Source organism: Diorhabda carinulata, chromosome X (assembly GCF_026250575.1).
Source record: "Diorhabda carinulata isolate Delta chromosome X, icDioCari1.1, whole genome shotgun sequence".
Lineage (NCBI taxonomy): Eukaryota > Metazoa > Arthropoda > Insecta > Coleoptera > Chrysomelidae > Diorhabda > Diorhabda carinulata.
The window spans coordinates 13,731,127-13,753,810 of NC_079472.1; the positions used below are offsets into that span (position 1 = coordinate 13,731,127).

The 22,684-nt window shown below is 30.6% G+C and overlaps 1 protein-coding gene across 2 annotated transcripts; it reads right to left on the bottom strand.

The window, feature by feature from the left end:
- Positions 1-835: 835 nt before the first annotated feature.
- LOC130901619 (ankyrin-3-like) lies at positions 836-17,597 on the bottom strand. Of its 2 annotated transcripts, none has more exons than XM_057813108.1 (9): positions 17,283-17,597; positions 8,882-8,989; positions 8,665-8,819; positions 8,286-8,601; positions 7,989-8,069; positions 6,838-7,006; positions 5,731-5,822; positions 5,507-5,662; positions 836-3,831 (listed from the first exon to the last, which is right to left on the bottom strand). In XM_057813108.1, exons 2-9 carry the CDS (start codon positions 8,987-8,989, stop codon positions 3,511-3,513), a joined length of 1,398 nt encoding a protein of 465 aa, XP_057669091.1. In that variant the 5' UTR covers positions 17,283-17,597; the 3' UTR covers positions 836-3,510. The 2 variants fall into 2 exon arrangements, with proteins under 2 accessions (XP_057669091.1, XP_057669090.1); XM_057813107.1 differs by lacking the exon at positions 17,283-17,597 and adding an exon at positions 10,334-11,186.
- Between the last annotated feature and the right edge of the window lie 5,087 nt (positions 17,598-22,684).

Genomic DNA, 22,684 nt, shown 5'->3' on the forward strand with positions numbered 1-22,684 from the left:
TATTTTCATAGTACTGTTTCCAATTATTTTAGGATAATTCTGTATTTATAGCATTCTTATCTTTTATTCCTTTTGGTTTGAGGTAGAAGTTTGATGTGTTATCTCCCTATAAAATTGTCTACGTTGACAAATAAATATATTTTTTGTTAAAAATTTTTGTGTTTCCATTGTTGGGCCAAGAACTTTTGGTACCATCCTCGCAGTTTTGAAGTTTTCCATACGCCACGAACTTTAGTAAACACTCTGTAAAATCGAGTAAGAACTCCAATACGTTTATTGTTATGTCACATTTACAAGTTTTATTTTTCACATTCTAACTTATTATGCAATGAGTATTAATGTACATGAGATACAGGTACGCATTTCAAAAAACTTTTAATGTCACGAAAACCGAGAATCAGTTTGATTACTTTTTTTTCATCAATACGACAGAGTAATAAAAATTCATGACAATAGCAAAATTAAAACAGGATAGACCTTAGCAGTAATATCAAAATTATCCTGAACATTACTTTTTTTTCAATTACGGTAGTACTATTAAAAATAGGTGCTTTGTTTACATATCTGTTTATCTGTTGCTCAATATTTATATAATTTTTTATATTCAATGCTAAAATAAAAACTCGATATATTATTTTAATATTGAATATAAAAAATTATACTTATATTGAGCGACAGGTAAACAGATTTGTGAACAGATCACGTAGTTTTAAGTAGTATTGAAAATGAGTATTAGATCATTTGTCAAACTTTTTGATTTAGCCTCTTCCGGATTGCCAAATAATATTTGAAATATTTTACTGGAAAATCACTTTCTAGAAAATAAAATCCAAACTAATTTATTGATAAATTTATTAGGTACAAATATACAAATGGATACAGTGATAAAATATACAAAACTTCATAGAAGATAATAAGTAAAGGCATTAGATTTAATTCTAAACTCAATACTTTTCTCGGAATCACTAAATTTGCAAAACTATCACGAAATTCACTTTCTAAAATAGATATAATGAAATATCTACAGAAAAGAAAGCTACATTTTCAAGAGACATCACTACTTCATACCACAATATACTCAGCTGATATTTTTGGAAATAAATTCATAAAATTGGTTTCCATATCGATCTAAGACTATATAGATGATCCAGAATTGAATCTGATCTTTGTGTGGATAGTTTCGAAAGGGTTCAGTAGAGGAAGACGTATTAACGGTTGCCTAACCAATAAATTCGTTTTTTCATGTATACTCAAAGTTTGAAAGACTCTGAAGACTCAGAGTGGTCAAGCTAAAATATGAGGGACAATTTCTTTTTTTCAACACTTTTTCAACACAAATTAATTTTCAAGTTTTTGGTTTCGATATGTCAAATGTTTATCATTTACCTATAATAGATTTTTCACGCCTTATTTGTATTGAGACTACTGTTATACAGCTAACGATTTTCATGGGTTTCTTTGAAAAAATTTGATTGTGGTAAGAAGGGAAAATTATACAAGATTCAGTTTTAAATATTTTCACTTGCTTGAAATATTGTAAAACAATCTTGTACATTGGCCACTGTTAGTAAGTAAGCAAATGTTTATGTTAGTGAGTTAGATAAATAATTAGATCACAAAATGAATGAGATTGTTTTTTTAATACCTCGTACTACTAGAAAGTACATAACTAAACGCTGTAGTGGGTTGGTGCCCCTGAATAACAGTTACATTTTGACATTCTGTCAGTTGTCACATTTGTTCATCATCATCGTCGAGCTCATCAAATATAAAGTGCAAATCTTCATTTCACCAAATCTCCTAATAATATTGTAAAAATGGAAACAATATGAAAAAAATACATTGGGATCCCCCGTTTCATGTTAAAATGAAGTTTAAACTACCTCCAGAACCCAAGTTTGTCAGTAAACGTCATCTATAAAACTTGAAAAAAACTATGTGTAGTTTAATCCGACGTTTGTGGTTCAAACTTCACTTGTAAAATTAGGTCTCAAGTAACTTTTAAATCAAATGATTTAAATCCCAAAGTCAAATGTCAAACATGAATCAATGCTACCAATCGACCACCTACGTTACGATGTAACTTCCCTAATGTATATTTTTAATAATTTTTCTATAAATATATAATGTGAATACCAGCCGAAACAGAGAAAGCCATTCCAATTGGAGCTCTTGCTGGAATGAAAAGTCTTCTGTCATTTATATTTTCATATACTTTTCCAGCTATAAATGATTTTCTTTATTAGCTGTTCCATGTTCATTACAGAAACATTTAACTGGGTGTATGTGACAACTGTCAAAATGGAAGGTTAGTTTTTGATATTCGTCAAATCTTATATCAAATAAAAGCACTTAAACAGCATGGATGTTAGTTTTATTACATAAAAAATACGAAGAGTATTGACCTCCAAAGGCTTTGGAAAATATACTTATTATTCTTTTTCATCAATAAACTATATTATGATTCAGCAACTAATAGTGTGTTAATTTAGTAATTCCATTGATATATTAGAAAATTAGAGTTAAAGAGAATGAAATTACAAATTATAATATAAAATATGGGATATTATTGAGGTTATTTGGGGAAAATGTGGATTAATATCAATCAAATATTCTTATTATTGCTAACTGTTAATATTTCGGTTATAGGATTAGTTTTTATCTAACGTTGAAGTTAAGAGCCATCTAATTTCACAATAACGTCATTTCAAATACTATTTTCGGATCTTAAGACCTTTAAATATGATAAATTTAAAAAAGTTAAGTGGACAAAAAAGAAGAGTAGTGTTAGAAACTGTGTGAGAGTGTTCGGAACTCTACAAGTGCGCCGCCACTGTGAACCAACACAATTAAAAAGAAAAAAGAAGAAAGAACTCACCAAATGATGATAAAGAGAAAATAATTATGAAATAGTTTATGAAGAAGTCTAGTTAATAAGTTTAGAATTACAAAAAGTTACAAAGATACTTCTGAAGAGTTGCAAGTTGTAGTAGATTTAATAAGACATGTGAATGAATGAGTGGTTCCAGTAAATGAAATAATATTTACACGTGTTGAAATCATCAGGTTTTTGTGTCCTAAGCACGCTGATTACAAAAGGTAATCTAGGTGTTGAGGTCAACGAAATGGCCAAATAAACTGCGTCAATGCCATTCGTTGGACCTAAACGACAGCCGGGAAAACAGTCTAAAATGTTTGAAATGTATATAAAAATCAACACATATTGAAAAATGTAGGCTTGTCTTTTGGATACCAATTTGAATCTTCATTTTATTATATACGATATGAATTATCAATGAAAATAGCAAAACTTTATCAGCTTTTTACTTGTTATAATATTAATAAAGCTGGTTTAAATCACTTCTTCGAAAAAATGACAACTAACATTAGTCAGATAAAACATGCTTGTTATAAGTATTATAAATAAAAATATGGCGTAAACAGTGGCCTCATGTCACTGAAAACGCAATAAAACGAATAAACTTTACTCCATAGCTTTTGTTTTTCACTTTAACTATAGTCAAAAAGTAAATATTTCGTCAAACATTTCGGTAAATCAAAATCTGATACAATAGTCAACAGTTTAGGTCCCAAGAGTTTCCTCAAGTACAGCCTAACCTGTCTTTTCAAACTCAACGGACACGTGGATAATTTCAAAAGCGCCGCCTTTTGTTCCGGAGATAAAACATTGTTTCTTCTTATCATACAAGGATCGAAAGATTCACTGGATTCTAACAGAAGAAAGAAGATTGAAAGGCAATCGTCGGAGATGACATTTTGGAGACAATTCAGCATTCCGTCTGGATCTCTAAATTGAGTTTTCATCACAACCTGAAACATAAAGTATAGATATTATAATGAGTTGATCAATAAATCAAAAAAATAAACTATCGAGTAATAAGCGTTTGAAATTAATTTCAATAATTTCGTTTTTCCCGATGACAACTCAAATACTGCCAGAGTTACTCTGATAGTAACTATTTGCATGACATTATTTGAGATCAAATTGTACAATAGAAGAGATTTTCCAATTTTTTCACTTATGACACTATTTTGCAAGATTTCAAATCATTGTGGAACATTGCAGTTCATTGTGGAAACTTCAGTATCATTTTTGGAAGATTCCAGGTCATTGTGACACTTTAAAAATCGTTGTGGACGATTCCAGATAATTTTTTATCATAACTGATCAGTGTGGAATATTCAATATCATTTTGAACGATTACAGTTCGATGTGAAAGACTCCAGATCGATGTGGAACATTGCAGTTCATTTTGGAAGATTTCAGATCATTATGGAAGATTTCAGATTATTGAGAAACTTTGTAGTTAATTTTTAAACATTCCAAATCCTTGTGTAACATTGCAGTTCATTTAAGCATTCCAAATCATTATGGAAGATTCTAGATCATTGTGAAACATTGCATTTCGTTGTGGAACCTTCAGTATCATTTTTGGAAGATTCCAGGTCATTGTGACACTTTACAAATCGTTGTGGACGATTCCAGATAATTTTTTATCATAACTGATCAGTGTGGAATATTCAATATCATTTTGAATGATTACAGTTCTATGTGAAAGACTCCAGATCGTTGTGGAACATTGCAGTTCATTTTGGAAGATTCCAGATCATTGTGGCACTTTACAGATCATTGTGGGAGATTTCAGATTATTGAGAAACTTTGTAGTTAATTTTTAATCATTCCAAATCCTTGTGTAACATTGCAGTTCATTTTTAAGCATTCCAAATCATTATGGAAGATTCCAGATCATTGTGAAACATTGCATTGTATTGTGGAACCTTCAGTATCATTTTTGAAAGATTCCAGGTCATTGTGACACTTTACAAATCGTTGTGGACGATTCCAGATAATTTTTTATCATAACTGATCGGTGTGAAATATTCAATACAATTTTGAACGATTACAGTTCAATGTGAAAGACTCCAGATCGTTGTGGAACATTGCAGTTCATTTTGGAAGATTCCAGATCATTGTGGCACTTTACAGATCATTGTGGAAGATTTCAGATTATTGAGAAACTTTGTAGCTAATTTTTATGTATTCTACATCATTGTGGAAGATTCCAGATCATCGTGGAATATTACAGATCATTTTATTATTAATTAGAATTATTAATTCTTCTTTTTTTGTTTTCACCTTTCACTATGTTTCTTCTATATTTTTCCTTCTATTATCCGTCGTTGCTACTTCTTTCCTGCACCTTTCTCACCTTCGATTATATGGGTAGAATGAATAAATGTTTAGTACTGGTGTTTAATAGACGACATCAATCAAAATAGTTTGATAATGATGATGGTCAAGAAGTTGACAAAACGTTTAGGAAGATAAAACAATCGTTTAGTATTTGTTAGTTCTAATATTATCAATCAGAATATTTATGAGATACCTCTTAATACATCATGTGCTGAAAAGTCGAATGACAATATTTGGATCAGATAATTTTAATACTGCTGGTATTTGATAGCTCAAATTATTATCACATACCCTAGCGCCGTACTGAAGTAATAGATGTACTACATCCAAGCTGGGGTGTTCGTTGCTAGCTAAATACTCCACTAATACAGGTCTTAGTTGAGAATTTCTGTCGAATTCGTCGTTGTAAACTTTTAGATTTGGATCTGCTCCTGATTGAAGTAACATCTGTAAATAATAAAATTTAAGTTATAATAATTGTGGACTTAGATAAGAAGTTATTTATTTTTACTCACAGTCATAATTTCGTATCTATTTGGAATATTATCGGCACAAGCGACATGTAGTGGTGAACCAATTATTGGTGAGCTGCAATTAACATCAGCGCCTGAAAATTATGATAAATTGATACTGATTACCAGATAAACTATAGTAATAAAAGAAAAAAAAGCAAATGATGAAAAGTTAGAGCAGAAAAGAATAATAGCAATTATGAACCAATAAGATGTTTAAGTAATAAGTTAATAGAAAATAAACTGTAAGCACAAAGAGTACTACAAAGGGCAAGACCATACATAGTAAGTTTTTAGTGTTCTCTTTAGGAGGTATAATGTTTTCTACAGCTTCTCCAGTATCCCACGCAGATGGACAACAATCTTCAAGTTTATCGGTAAACGATATCTATAAAACGTGAAAAAGTCGATATCTGTAAAACTGCACATAAAAGGATCAAATCAACGCTGTGTCCTTAGCTCATTAGCTGTGTCTTCCTCTCCTATTTCACCTATTTTTTTTACTTAGAACTTTTCACATATTTTGACGATTGTTCAACCAGATGGTCGTTAAGAATTAGTAAGGTAAGTCACGATGAATCAAAAACGTGTAATTCAAGTCGATTAATAAACGAGTAAAGTTAGAAATAATGTAACAAAACTTTGTATCTATAACATTCATTTTGTAAATCACAACATAATATTTTGTAATAATATAAGATTATGCATAATACATGTGGATAGACATATTGATATTTCTCACATACCGACGTTTTGACGTTTTGTTAACTGAAAAATATACCAGTGATTTGAAGATATGGTTTTATTAGTTTCCACTAATTGGAGGCCCCTCCCTTTTAATCGACACAGTATGAAAGCCGAAATTACTTATGAGATACCCTTTGTATAACTTTATAATTGCTTGTATTAGTTGTGCTTTCTTGAATATGTAGTAAATGGAATGGTATTCACTACCTGGTAATCAATTTTAAGCCGATAATCACCAATAATTCCATGGAACAGGGTCCTTATAAAATAATACTAAGTAACTTTTCCTCGATTTTAAATTGTTTTTCCGGATGAAAATAATGTTCAATTTTGAATACTATTATAAATTTTTCATTCACTCACCTGATTGGATAAGAAGTTCAATAATCTGTAGATCGCCTTTCAAAATTGCCAGATCTAAAGGGCTAGGTTTTCCGAGTTCATATTCTTCGTCGTAGTTTAACTTAGCCCCTTGTTTTATCATCAAATTCACAATTTCGTAGTTTCCCGATAAAACCGCATAGTGTAATACCTAATGAAAATATTCAGTTATTTAATGTATCGAAATAAAGAAGTTTAATGCTCAGAACTCTTTTGATGTTGACTATTTCTTAGCTTAAATATAGAGCTACATAGATTTCAGAATCCTACTGTGAAAAATTAAGTTGGAAGTGAATTTAAAATAGAGTGATTTTCCTCAGGTATCTTAATACGGGTTTACAGCCACAATTTCGATATATAGGAGGCACAATTGAGCTCTCGGATACCTATGAATATTTAAGAACCATCTTCACATTTAATGAAACATTTTTGAATAATCTAAGACAGCGAAAACAAAAAGCGAGACTGTATAACATCGTCATAACTCCCCACCTTCATATATGTAAAAGCTTTTTGGAAAAACCTATTACTTCAAACGCAAACGCTTATATCATTAGAAGCCAAATTGGTCTCTGTAGAATAAGCTACTTTGTAATAAAGCAGACCTAGTGCTCGAGCTAAGAATAAAAGATCAAAACTCCAAAACGTACCCTCATAGAGCACTTAAGTCTCTGAAGACGATAACTTGGTTATCGAAACGCACTTCAGACAGTTTAATTGTGAGTGTTGGTGTAAAAACTGTTTACCTTCAGTCTCTGAAGACGATAACTTGCTTATTGAAACGCACTTCAGACAGTGTAATTGTGAGTGTTGGTGTAAAAACTGTTTACCTTCAGTCTCTGAAGACGATAACTTGGTTATCGAAACGCACTTCAGACAGTGTAATTGTGAGTGTTGGTGTAAAAACTGTTTACCTTCAGTCTCTGAAGACGATAACTTGCTTATCGAAACGCGCTTCAGACAGTGTAATTGTGAATATTGGTGTCGTGGTGTTGTAAACAGTATTCAGTAAATCCATCATCTCCCAAATTTATTTTAACCGAGTATAGTGCTCCGAAATCAATTGATTTCTGGTCAATTTGGGCAAATTTTGTCAATTTTTTTTTATTACCGTTTTACTCATTTTTACTCACCGTTCTGTAGTCATGTCTTTCATCTGCCATTGCATTGACATCCGCTCCATATTTTATCAATAATAAAACGGCTTCCATTCCCTAAAAACAAATTTTTACATTTTTTATTTTGATGCTGGGCAGGGTGGTCTCAACCAAACAGTGAGCATAAGACGACAAAAACTAAGGAGGACAAGAAGATGAGAAAAAACTAGGAGAAGCTCGGTGAGCAGAATGGATGGTGAAATGGATGAAGAGTTGGTGATAAGACGTAAAGCTTTATAAGAACTATTTACTCAATAGTTTCTCAAATCTTACTTGGGGTTGTCTGACAGCTTTCATTAAAGGAGTGAGTCCGGATCTATCTCTACTATCCGGGTTCGCTCCAAAAGTTAATAATAGCTCCAAGAATTCTAAATCATTAACTAAATTAATTTCGGAACCGAAGAAATATCTTTTGTTAGGATCGGCACCGTGTTCAAGTAACATCTTAGCTATATCCATATGTTTATTCCTAATTGCAAGTCTCAAAGGTTCGTCGCATTTAGTTGTTCTCGGAAATTCTTCATCGGTATCTTCTCTATAATTGACTTTTGCACCGGATGCGAGAAGCAGACGAACCACTTCCGTGTAACTGAAACAACCGGTAGCTGTGATTATGAAACTAAATTATGGTAAATCCAAAGTTTTAACTTACCCATGTTCGGCTGATAGATGCAGAGGACTATAACCACATTCATCTGTAGCATTTACGTCTCCTCCTCGGGTCACTAATAATTGAGTAGCTTCGTAGTATCTCTGCCAAACAGCATAATGTAATGGCATCAGCCCCTGAGTAACTGGTTCATTAACCTAATAATAATAATTTATATTTTCACTCAATGTCTGTGGTAGTACTTTCATTTTAATATCACCTTTGCTCCACATGCCAATAAAATTCTTATTTCATCCAAAGGTACCATACGAATTATAGAATCTGCCAATTCCCTCTGAAGAGGGTTGGTAATACATTCAGTCGGCATCTGAAAATCACAAAATAATATATTTAGCTAATCCGTTATCTTTTTTGTTATAGTTATAGATATTTTAGACAGGATTTGTCCAAATAACAAAGGAAAATTTTGCAGTGTTCAACTATAGTCCATTCTTGTAGCATTTGAAAGTATTCACATTAATGAAAGTAATAAGAATAAGGTCATAGTGTTAATGTGTAATGTACCAAAATTATTAGGAATTTATTATTGTTTCTGTATTATTATTAGATTAATTCTGATCATAGTATAATCAATCAATGTTTAAGGAGTTACTATCGAATAAAAACTAAAATATCAGTATACAATTAGATACAATTTAATTGTAAAAATTATCAGTTTGCTTTGTTATTTTCGCCTGATGTAGCGTCTAGCCAAAGTACTTCGAACAGATCGAATCAATACCTTGCACAAGCACTTCGCTCAATATTATAAAATTGTTTTGGTAATTATTTAGTTTAGGTTGCATACGCTCGATTTCCTTGAAATTTTTGTATATTGTGGAGAAAATTATGCTGATTAATTAAATATATGTATATATAAATATAGGGCGCGGAAATTATTCCTTCACATACTTTTTCGAGGTTGAAAATTTAGATACGTTAGGTTAGGTTAGGTTAGGTTTTGTTAAATTATATTAGGCTCATACTCAAAATATTGAGCGACTTTGGCGACATATTCGTGATAACATACCTCGTTATGGAAGAACTAGAACTCATTATCGTCAGTATTTTGGGAATTTCTATTTGAAAGAAATTATTCATATTCAAATAGAATTGAAGCATTTATTGAAGAAATGTCACGAATATTTCCAATCGAAATTGATGATTATTTGTACGTGTAAATAAATGATTATTGTTAAAAATTGATTTGTGTCACTACATTAGTCGTAATTTATTATGATTAAGGTTGGAGAGGATTGGAAGCGGGGGCGGTATGTTAAAAGATAGTCTAAATGTTCAACAAACCGCCCCCGCGCCCCTAATCCTCTCCAATATCAAGTATTTTCAAAATATCAACTATTTAAGATAATGTACATTTTCCAATGTTCAAACCTATTCAAAAATATTCTTTTTCAGCATAAAAAACTGCATAACAAACTAAAATTTCAAGAAAATCGGGCATGTGCAGCCTAAAGTAGATAATTGCCACTATTTTAATTGTTTTTTACTACAAACTATATTTAAAATTAATTATCGTACATACATCGAAGCAAATTGAAATTTTGTAACTACGTAAAATTTATTAACGACGCGTTAATTTTGATCTGATCTGTGTTAAACCCGGTCCTGGTTCTTATATTTATCGCAGCTCGTATCACAATTTAATACTTACATAAGTTTTTGTTAGAAAGTAGTTACTGTTATGTGAAACTATATTGAACAACATTCTACGGTTTCTCGGCATTTTTTTTTTTTGAAGAAATTTTTTAGTACACTTATTGCTGGTTTCTAAGCTAAAACAAAAGCATTGGGATCTAAACTAATTCACGAAACACGCCCCAGTGAACGTTACGTTTTTCTATTTATAAAATCATTGTGACGTTCAACATGCCAACAGTATTAAAAAGTTTATCGTTTGCTCTCACAACTTAGAAAAATATTATTTGTCAAGCAAAACATGAAGCTAATGGTTAGCTCAAGACTCGCAGTGATAGAATTACTGTACATGATGCTCTTGATGCTTTCCATTTCTTTGGTGAAATTCCAAGGAGTAAGCATTAGAATCAACCAAAAAAGGTATGGAGTAGGCAGATTGAGACCACGGAATCGTCTCTCTCTTTATAACAGCTTTAAAGTGGGAGCCTAAACGGTTAGAATTTGGAGAATTCCAACGCGGGTCAACCCGCGAACCGAGTTTGAACATTGAAGTGGCTAGAGTCACTCCAGTGTCACTCCAGAGCGTCCCGAAAGTGTTTGGTAGTACGGAACTGTCACTTTCACAACATGGAACACTAAAAACGCAACTTTCGGTATGTAAATAAATAGAGAACGAACAACTTCCAGATGGCGTCGTCTAAAAACGTAATTTGTTATTTACAAATTATAGTTTTATGTTTTGACTGCATTTATCTTATCAGTTTTTTTTTGAAACCACACCTTTACCCTTAATTATCCTATATATTGTTCGTATTAGTACTGGATATCAATACAGTAAACGATTTAAATATCCTCACTACTTATACAAGAGATCTATTTTTAAAATGTTAGCATAATGTTTGTATATATAAATATATCCTGATTCCAGTTAACCTTATAAATAGTTTGTTTTGTACATGTATTTATAAAATATTTGCGTCTCTCGACATCGTATATTCGTAATCTACAACATTCGAAAACAAAAGCCTTTGTTGTGATTCCACGAAGGAATTTAACTATGCTTTGTTTTCTAATATTTACACCATATTTAAAATAAGATCATAAAAATGAAAATTAAAACGTATTTTGAAAATTGGATGTGCAAGAACAGCAGCGAACTCATTTAATCATGAAGAAAATCAACTTCATCACTCATATGTATTGGTGATCAAACGAAATCAGTAGATAATGATTTTTTCTAACAAGATGATGCACCACGACTTTACTGTAGAACTGTATATCTTCGTAAGCACGATTCTCCAAAATCTTTAATTACCTACTCCACCTTCAGAATTAAAGGCTCAATATTTTACAATGCAAAAAAATGCACAATCACTTGCTAATTGAAATCAAATCGATATAATCTTTTCCCCCATTCCTCAATAATTTGAGGGCGTATTTACTGTAAAGTGTCTTCTACTAAGTAAACGATTTCTATTTTAATAATAATATTTAATTCCGTTCATGCTGCATACTATGGATTTATATTACTATTACCTATAATTTTGTCACAAATTGTGGTCTTTATAAAAATATTATTTGACATTGACAAAATTATATTGATTAATAGATCATCTACAACATGAATAACAAAATAGAAATCTGATGTAAAGACAAAAATTTTTTTTCTTATTTTTTCAGTTGTTATTAAACTTAAATTCTTCAGATCTTGTTTATCATTGTCAATTTTCTCGTTCCAATGTATGTTAATCAGTTATAAAAATTCTCTTTTTCTTTGAATCCGTCTCAAGAATTAATGAATTTTCGTGATTGAAGCTCATTGTTTGTTTATGCTTCTAATCTATTTTCTAACTACTAAGATGTCTGTCCTATGTATAAAGTTTGTGAGTCTAATAGGAAACAGTAATTTAAGATTCTCTTTTTCTTTGAATCCGTCTCAAGAGTTAATGAATTTTCGTGATTGAAGTTCATTGTTTGTTTATGCTTCTAATCTATTTTCTTAATACTAAGATGTCTGTCCTATGTATAAAGTTTGTAAGTCTAAAAGAAAACAGTAATTTAAGATTCTCTTTTTCTTTGAATCCGTCTCAAGAATTATTGAATTTTCGTGATTGAATCTCATTGTTTGTTAATACTTCTAATCTATTTTCTTAATACTAAGATGTCTGTCCTATGTATAAAGTTTGTAAGTCTAATAGGAAACAGTAATTTAAGATTCTCTTTTTCTTTGAATCCGTCTCAAGAGTTAATGAATTTTCGTGAGTGAAGTTCATTGTTTGTTTATGCTTCTAATCTATTTTCTAAATATTAAGATGTCTGCCCTATGTATAAAGTTTGTGAGTCTAAAAGAAAACGGTAATTTAGGATTCTTTGAATCCGTCACAAGAATTAATGAATTTTAGTGATTGAATCTCATTGTTTGTTAATGCTTCAAATCTATTTTCTAACTACTAAGATGTCTGCCCTATGTATAAAGTTTGTGAGTCTAAAAGAAAACGGTAATTTAGGATTCTTTGAATCCGTCACAAGAATTAATGAATTTTAGTGATTGAATCTCATTGTTTGTTAATGCTTCAAATCTATTTTCTAACTACTAAGATGTCTGTCCTATGTATAAAGTTTGTGAGTCTAAATGAAAACAGTAATTTAGGATTCTCTTTTACTTTGAATCCTTTGACTTGTAATGCTGTTGTAAACATGATCGTGACGTGCGTGTTGTCCTATACAACTTATATAGGGTGGTTTCTCAATTTTGGTTTTTGTGTTCCCACCATGTTCATGATTGGTGGCACCATGGATTTTGGACCTTAGACCTCCCACCATTGTACAGCAGTTATATAAAGCGTTTCGTGCTTTATGATTTACAGCTTGCATGTTAGCCTCTGGTCGAAGGTCACCTCGAAATTTCAATATCTGACTACTTCTGGCTAGTTAAACTTCGTTTATTCTAAGAGTCTTTAAGAGATTTATGCTTAGATCTTAATACATTAGCTCTGGACGATTGTTAAGACAGATTGCATTTGATTATTCTGATGTTTACTCTGCACTGTAATCGTTAGGTAATCAGCCTATCCGCAGACTTCATATCTTGTCTTGGTTAGCTCTGTAAGCAGTTGATCGATCACTATCGATAAGTATTCGTCTCCCAGTTGTGTAGTTGTTGTTGATAACGCGACTAACCATGGTTAAAGCTATCTTAATCGGTTCCACTGCTTGTTTTGCCAATTTCTGATGGATAGAGTGCCTTAACGTGATAAGAAAAGCATATAATGCTTCTATTCATACCTTATATCTTTCCTGTTAGATTATGGATAGCATACAGAAGGAACTTAGTAAGCAGCTCCGTTTTGATGTAAGAATCAATATTTGTTTTCATAATGAAGGATGGGTGACTGATGGGATTTAACTTCTAAGCTGGGTCTTCTCAACAATGAAGCTAACTCTAACGTCTCTCCAAGAATGTAACCACACATAAAGCAAGCATGAAAAACCGTCTCCTCAGTATTGATAGCCCCTATTAGAGTAGGACTAGGTAAATTCAGTTTTTTCGTGGAGGATTTGAAAATATATTTGATTCTTCGCGGAGGATTTGGAAAGATATTTGATTTTTTCTAAAGTTTTGAAGAGTATCCCTCTGGCAAGATATATATCTTTGTATTATGGTGAAATATGAAAAATGAGTATCTAAGGGAAACATCTCATAGTTTGCTCAAAATATAATAAATGAACTATGGCTCAATCTTTGTTGTGAATGGAACAATATGAATAAACAGACTCAATACTTCAAAATCCTTGTCCTCAAGATTTCCATGAAATCTTGAAGGTTATAGATACTTTTATATGTTTGTATAAGACTTTTCTAACAATAGAACCAGATTCAGCAACATTATTTGATTATTTGTAAAGGTGTCAATTGATACAGTTAAATATTTAAGGACAGGAAGCTATTCAAGAGAGATATTCGATTACATCATTCTTTCACATTTAAATAAGAATGAAATCTTCTTACGGTATTTCCAGTATCAATAATAAATATACGAACATTCTTCACATAATAAATTATTGAAGGTATAAATAGACAGTTGTTTATCACCTCAAGGAAACAAAAAACACTCGTGTTTGTTGTCCTATTTTTTAAATATTCGCGGCTCAGTCAAAACAATAAATTCACAGTTGTGTTTTTATTTTGATTTATTTTTAGATATGTAGTAGATTGTATTGATACGTATTAAAATCGGAAATCTTTCATTCTACTTCTGAAAACATAATATGAACAATTTCCTTTTTTTTTTAAACTTCGTTATTGTAAAAAAAATTATTCGAATACTAAATTTACTATTGGGAAAATGAACAATATACTTGGATCTATACTTTATAAACAATTGTTTTTAAACCCAAATTTAATATATTCATATACGGGGTGTTAAAGAAATAATATATAAATCCGTTATTTAACTAGATAAATAAAAATATCAGCTGAAGCAGGTCGAGTTTAAATCTATAACACTATGCTTCAAGTTAGTAAAGAGTGGGCATAAATTTTGGCAGAAAATAAAAAAACTTTGAACTCAAACTTTAAAATATACAATGACAATCTATAAATAATGAAAATATATAAACGAATACATAAATAAGACGATGATAATAAGTCGAAAACAGAAGATATATAAGATAAAACTAGAAAAATCCAGCAGGTTAAAAGTATTGAATATCTTGGAATGACTTAACACAAGATTGGAATAAGAAATATACGAGAGGATTAGAGATTATTCAACGATATTAAGACATAGTTTCTATCCAAAAAAATAGATTAAAAAAAGAAAAGTACAAAGTACTGAAATAATGTATCTTAAGAAAAATATATAATGAAACGAGATATGTCAAAATAAGGAATCACAATGGAAGATAAAACAAAATTGAAGAGAGATATATGAAGCATAAACTCACAAAAACAAGACAGGAAGATCGAGGAGGAGTTAGACAAAATAAATAAAGATACCAAGGGGAAAACAAGGATTAAGATGATATTAAAGAATAATTAATAATGGATAATGAATTGTGAATCCATTTTATATAAATTATTGAGTCAATGTTGTTTTTTGTAACAAAATATATTATTCGAAATTTTAGAAAATACAAAAATATTTTATATCAAATTTTCGTCTTTAGTCTCCAAATTGATGTTGGTATCAAATATTCTGTATTATCAGACCAAATGCATTCCCCTCCCTGCTAATATACAGAAAATACTGCAGATCTACTACAAGGAAAAATTTTTTACTTTCATCCAATACTACATACTATTCCATTCAGTTTTTATAGCAAACAAAGTTTCCAATTCACCTTACACGAAATGTCGTCGATTATACACACATAGAAAATATCCTTTTATTCATAATTGAGGAACTTGAAGGCGCTACGAAGCTTCTGAGCAAGAAGAAGGCTTCGAGACCGGATGGCGTACCGAACGAGATACTGGAAGTGGTTGTTGGATGTATACAAATCTTGCATGCTAAAAGATGTCTTCTATTCACAGCCCCTTGTGCTCAACAGCACATCGACCATCATGTATGAAGTATAAAACTGGAAAATTGTTGGAGAAGCTCATAAGATAGAGAGTTTGGTTTGAAGAAAATATGGATTCAATTAGCTTGGACGTTAAGAACGCGTTCAATTCGGCAATATGTTGTGGAATACTCAATTCCTAAGCGCCCAGGTATCTTCTGATGAGTTTGAAATTTTGGACAGCTACTTAAGAAGCCGAAACCTGGTGTATGATATCACAGATATAGCACAGAATTGAATTGATAGCAGGAGGTGCGAGTAAGAAGCCGTTGCTGATGAGCAAAGTACTTTTTTGTAGTGCAGAGAGTGGGAAAATGCGGAAGTACCAAAAGAGCGACATTGAGAGTTGTTTCAGTTTTTAGGACGGACTTGTAACCAACCGTGATGGTGATTGCAAGAGTTCTTTCAGTAAAACAACTTGTTTTTGAAAAGAAAAACAATATACGTGAGGAGAGCAGAGATATTTGGAGTGTGAATGGCACAAGAAGATAGAACTCGATAGAGGAATGGCAATTTTTGGGAACAATATCGAAGAGGAAGGTCGACGAAACGATTAAAACCAAGCAAGCAACCTTGGATAGAAAGTTGGATATTACTTCACACTATTTCTATATGGACATGGGTATTTTGAGCGCTACTTGCAAAGGGTGGGCAAGAAGAATTTGTTCCAATACCCCTACTGCGATGGAGTGCAGGATAATGCTCTGGAATTGGAAGGAATTGGAGTCGTATATCGATTCATATTTGTAAAAATTGTTCTTATCACAAATAGATTTCTCTTTTTTTATATTTAACAATAAGAATTTCCGAATCATTATCCTATTACAAGGTTCCTTTCATACAATTTTATTTTATATAGTAGCACTTATGACTTCACAATCTATTTTTTTATTATTGCGCTGCCTGTCCTCTGTAAACAGTATCACAATTACAAGAATAAATATAAGTTGTTAATTTTAAAACGCACCACCTTGTATATTTCGATTTTTTTAAGAGGGGGGGCTGTGTAAATAGTATATCAGACGCATCCCCTGAAATCTCAAATGGTTAAGGGGTTAATACCCTCGATTCTATTAAAATATTTTAATATCTATTGGGAAGAAAAAAATAGTACATAAGGTGTTTTATATTATGATGTTTGCACTCTGTTTTGATTGTTAATATTATTATTTATACTAAAAAAAGATAAAAATTATTTGTATTAAGAACAACAATCAAAATTTATTATCAAATCTTTTAACTTGGGTTGTGGAAATTTTAAGCAAAAAAATATTACCACTCGCAAGCATAATTATTCAAAATTGCGTTTTAAATTAATCATTTTAATAAATGTAATTAAGCTTGATTAAGAATATTTTGAAATTTGCGTGTATTTGGAACGAAGAACAGTTTGAACTTACCTCTTATACTTCTGAAAGCGATAAAGAAGCACTTGAGACACTTTTGAAAAATGAAAACTTTTTTTCGTACCCCTAGTACGTGATTGAAAAATTAGCAATTGCACCACAAAATATTTACGTCAAACTGCGTGGTCTATTTACAAATCATCTATTTATACCACGAATTTGAAAATCATGCGCCGAATCTCGCGCTAATACGTCCAAATGTCAAGTCGCACTTCCCGAAAATCTTCAGCTCAATGTGTCCATAAACTTTGTTAAACATTTTTTTTTATTCTCTCGACGACGAAGGGTATTGATAGCTATATTTAGATTGTTTGGTGTGTTTTATGGAAACACTCGAGCTTATTTTCGAAGTCCTTGAGCACAATTGTCTGAACAGCATCCAAATTGGCAGTTGTCCAATTGCAAAGTTTTTTCTTTTTATGGTTCAAGAGCTTCTGTTGCTGGTAATATCCTTGGTTCGTTCATAATTTAATTAATATCAAATTCAATTTGAAAAATGCATAGTTAATATCACGTAATGACATTTGAACTTCATTAGAGACGAATAGAGGGTATATCATGTGCCAGTGGTAATACCAACTTTCTTATTTTGAATGCCTGAACACCTGTATATTATTTTTTTTTCTGGATTCTGCAAAACATTCAAGAACAAGTCTTTTTGGAAAATGATCAATAGTATTTTTGCATATTAACATTGAAAAGTACATTTAAAAAAAACAATAAATATTTTTTGCTTATCAAGAATTAAAAATTATTGATAGTAATTCAAATTTGAAATTGAAAGTTTTTTTACAGATTTCTTATGAAAAATGATGAATTTATCAATGAATTTCGTTACAATTTGTTGATAAATAGAAATAAAACAATCAATAAGTTAGTTTTTGTGAGCTACCTGCAAATTTTGAGGTTATACAAATGCTCTTTACAATTGAGAGATTTTTGGACAATTTGAAAATTTTTCGAAAATTTTTTGAATATAAAAGGAAAATTTCATGTTTTTTCCGTGGAAATTTGGCGATTTTCTGGATATTATCGGAAATTTTGATCATTATTTTTTAAAATTTGGAGACTGTATGGATTAGGGGAAATTTATTGTTTTGTTTTTCGAAACTATAATTTTATGGGATATTCTTGAAAGTTTCAGCTTTTTTCCGAATTTTCAAGATAATTGTTGGAATTTTTATGGATTTACTCGAAAAATTGAAATATTTTTTGAGAAATTTGATAATTTTTAGGGGTTTTTTGGAACTTGGTTCATTGCCATGGCAATTTTTGGAATATTTTAGGGTTTTCTTGAAAATTTGATGATATTCTGAACAATCTCCGAATATAGGCGATTTCTAGGACAATTTTTAAAAAACTTTGTACTTATTCCAGAAACTGTTTGTGAGTTTTTGGAGAATTTTATGTCTTTTCGAGAATATGCTGTCTTTTTGGACCTTTCTCGGATTTTGAGTATTTTTTTCAAACTTTTGGAAGTTTTACTATTATTGTATGATTTTTGGAAAATTTCATGTTTTTTCTTTGAAAATATGGCGATATGCTGGATATTTTCAGAAATTTTGATGATTTTGTTTTTAATTTTGGAGACTGTATGGATTTGGGAAAATATATTGTTTTATTTTTCGAAAGTATAATTTTATGGGATTTTCTTGAAATTTTTAACTTTTTTTTAGAACTTGAGCTATTTTAAGGATAGATGTTGGAATTTTTATGGATTTTTCCGAAAAATTGAAATATTTTCTCAAGAACTTTGTGAGTTCTTAGAAAATTTAATTTTATGTTTTTTCTCTGAAAATTTATTGACTTTCTGGATGGTTTGAAAATATATTAGCGGGTTTGGAAATTTAGAGACTTTTTTTCAGAAATTTGATAATTTTATAGGAGTTTTTTAGAACTTAGGTCATTGCCATGACAATTTTTGGAATAGTTTGAGTTTTCTTGAAAATTTGATGGTATTCTGAACAATCTCAGGCGATTTCTAGGAAAATGTTTCAAACAATTTGTAGTTTTTCTAGAACATTTTTGTGAGTTTTTGGAAAATTTCATCTTTGTTCTAGAATTTGGGGACTTATTGAACCTTTCTTGAATTTTGAGCATATTTTTGAAACTTCTGGAAGTTTTACGATTTTTGTATGATTTTTCCTAAAATTTGGTGGAACTTTATCATGTTTTTCTGATAATTTGGTATTTTACTGAATATTGTTTCTATTTTTGAACATTTTTTTACGAATTTGGAGACTTTTTGTATCTGTGGTTTATGGAAAATTCCAAATTTTTTCCAAGAATTTGTGGGTGGGATAATTTTCATTGACTATGAAAAAGGAAAAACTATCAAAAACGCGTATTATATGAACTTATTACATGTAGTGTGTACTTGAAAGTAAATTATTTATTCGACGCTACTTATATTCGTGTCAGTTCAGCTTTCGTTGTTTTGAGACAACGGAAACATAAATAGACATGAGATTCTTTTAAAACATGTTGCTTTCTCAATATTTTGCTGCTATGCAGAAAATTGTTAAAGCGAGTTGGAAATTAATTATTGCTACCGACTGATTTCAATTTTTTTATGAACAGATGTACGCTCGTCTTGAATTTATTGGCAAGCGAATGAATGGGGAGATTTTTGTTATCATTTCTTATTTAAAATTGGTTGATTTACGTAGGTATCAAACTGTGCGATGATTATATCTACGCCCCCGAAATATATGTTGATAGCCAACAAAAATACTTAAGTTTGAAATTGGTACTCAAAATTTTATATTTCGATTATTGAAAATTAGATATCGGACAACGAAAACATATAATGATCATACTTCAGTTCTAGAGAAATGCAAATATAAATATATGCAAATCATTTTGTCAAAATAAGCACTAAGATATTGAGAAAAAAATCTCATATATTAATTAATTCATTTACTTTCAAATAAACAGAAATTTTAAGGACCAAATTAAAACTTAATACGAAGATTGTCCCATAAGTAACAGTCTAAAAAGGAAAATATTAAAAAAAATATTTATTTTCAAACGTAATCTCTATCAGCTCCATACAATTTATTCCAGCGATGTTCATATAAGATTTTATAATAAAAGTCGTCAAACTTCTCAAAATAGCCATTAATTGCGGACATCACCTCTTATTGTTGAAAAATCTTTGCCAACCGAGCTGTTTTTTCAAGTCTGGGAACAGAAAATAATCCAAGGTGGCTAAATCTGGTGAATAGGATGCAAATTTGGCCATTGCAATAACTCATGTGTGAACTAGTGCATTTCTGTGAAAGATTTCCCCAAAAAATATTTTTTTTCAGGCTATGGGTGTAAACTACAAACCACTGATGAAATTTTTGTTGCAAAGCAATTTCTGTTGTAGTGGGGGTTGTCTCCGAGTGACAGCAAAATTTCTGGTCTTTCAGATTTCGAAGCATCCCTCGTTTCATTAAATTTCCTAATAATTCTGATTAATCTGCTTAAAGCAGCTGGAGGTCTTTCAAAATAAATGTTTCTTCATGACTTTGAAGCCTATGGCTATAATCTACCATTATTAAAATTTCCATCCCTTCTCTTTCAATTGAGTTTTTGCAATCGAACGATAGGTTAATAAGTTATGGCATCACTGTATTTCGGAACATTGATGTTCCTTATTGCGAAGCCAGTGGCAATTTAAAAATTGATTGAGTGAGTTATTGAACAGTGAACATTTAAATGCAAGTTTATTCTAAAATGGAAATCAACCGTGAAGGCTCACGTTGGTTTTTTTTATTATTTTAAAAAAGTCTTACTCAGCAACAATTAATAGAATCGTTTCGTGCAGCATGAAACACCAACAGAGAAGACTGTTGAATCTCGAGAAGGTCGGCCAAAATCGATTGTCATTCCGGAAAAAATCGATGCCTTGCGTAACATGATCAGCTTGTGATTTACAGTCTGATAATAGTCTCTTAGAATAAAACAATTGATTTTGCATGTACATTTAGGTGTGGAAAAAATAAATTCCGCATATCAGCTTCCATAAAGCAGAAAAAAATGAATATTTGAAAGAGAAAAACATCGAATTAATGTCCGTTTCCACCCGATTTATCGTCTAATGACTTTTTTTGTTTTTGTTTCTATGATATCAGCTAAGAGTGCGAAAGTTATTTCCAAAATTGAAGAACATTACTAAAAGCAACAAAATACTTTGTTTAGAACTGTAGGATAGGTATTTCGATAATTGATATGACACTGAGATAAATTGTTTTGAAATAATTGAAAAAATTGATAAAACAGATTTTCTTATTAGGTAACTACTAGGTAGTTTTAACACTTATAATTATAAAGTTTTTTTTCTTAAATTGTAAAGCAAGTTTATTTTGGATTCATTAATTCTCCTAGTTTTTTTCAAATTTTTTCAAAAATGAATGTTGCACGTTGTATTACTTTATCATGACTATGTATAATTAATGGTAATATATTTATGATTGAAGAAGCTTTTTGTTTTTTACAAAGATATGTCATTAATCATGAAAACTTTGCGCCTTAAATATTAACAATCCCTTATACATAGCAATGTAAAACTGGTTATCTGCTTGAAATATATAAACACTTAAAATTTAATGTACATATACTTAGTATCCAGTATAGGACTATAATTTTCCAGTAGCAGGATTTCAGTGTTTAAATTTTGTATGAATAAGCTCAACTCGAATCCTTACAGCTTAGAGAATACGAGGGGAAAGCTATATATTTTGAGATACGAGAAAACCGAAATTCTTGTTAAGAAAATGATTTTATTTATGTTGTGAACTTCCAAAATTTAGAAACTTGAAACTAGTTATATTTTGAAATTAATTCACCACGCAAATGACTCTTTGGGTTAAAAAATAACAAGAAATCACACTTAACCTAATCATGTGAATAGGGTGGTGGTTACTATTTTACAAAGATACTTCTTGGAATTCGTTTAACGTATGTGGTAATAATTGTTTCACATGAAGAAGAAATTTAAATTCATTATTGCGTTTCCGAAACCTCAATCGCTTGATAATGGATCATACGTCTCATTTATATAACTGTAACTGAAAAATAGGGCCTAATAGTAATTAAAAATGCAGTATTGCCAGATCTAACTCCTGTAGTGTCGTGGCATACCAAAATATACCATCGTAAAAATGTTTATTTTCTTATTTTAGTAATTTATAAAAAATAATGTGACAGGTCAAGTTTTAATGTTGAAATATAAATTGTACAAAAACAAAATAGGTAATATTATATATCGAATATCTTTTAATTATCGAGACGGATAGGACAGACTTCTCAGTATTTACGAAATAGATTAAAAGGTCATCAATTCGATAAAAAACAACTTTAACAAATTGACTAAAACAAACAAAATTTTAGTAATTCTAATACAATTA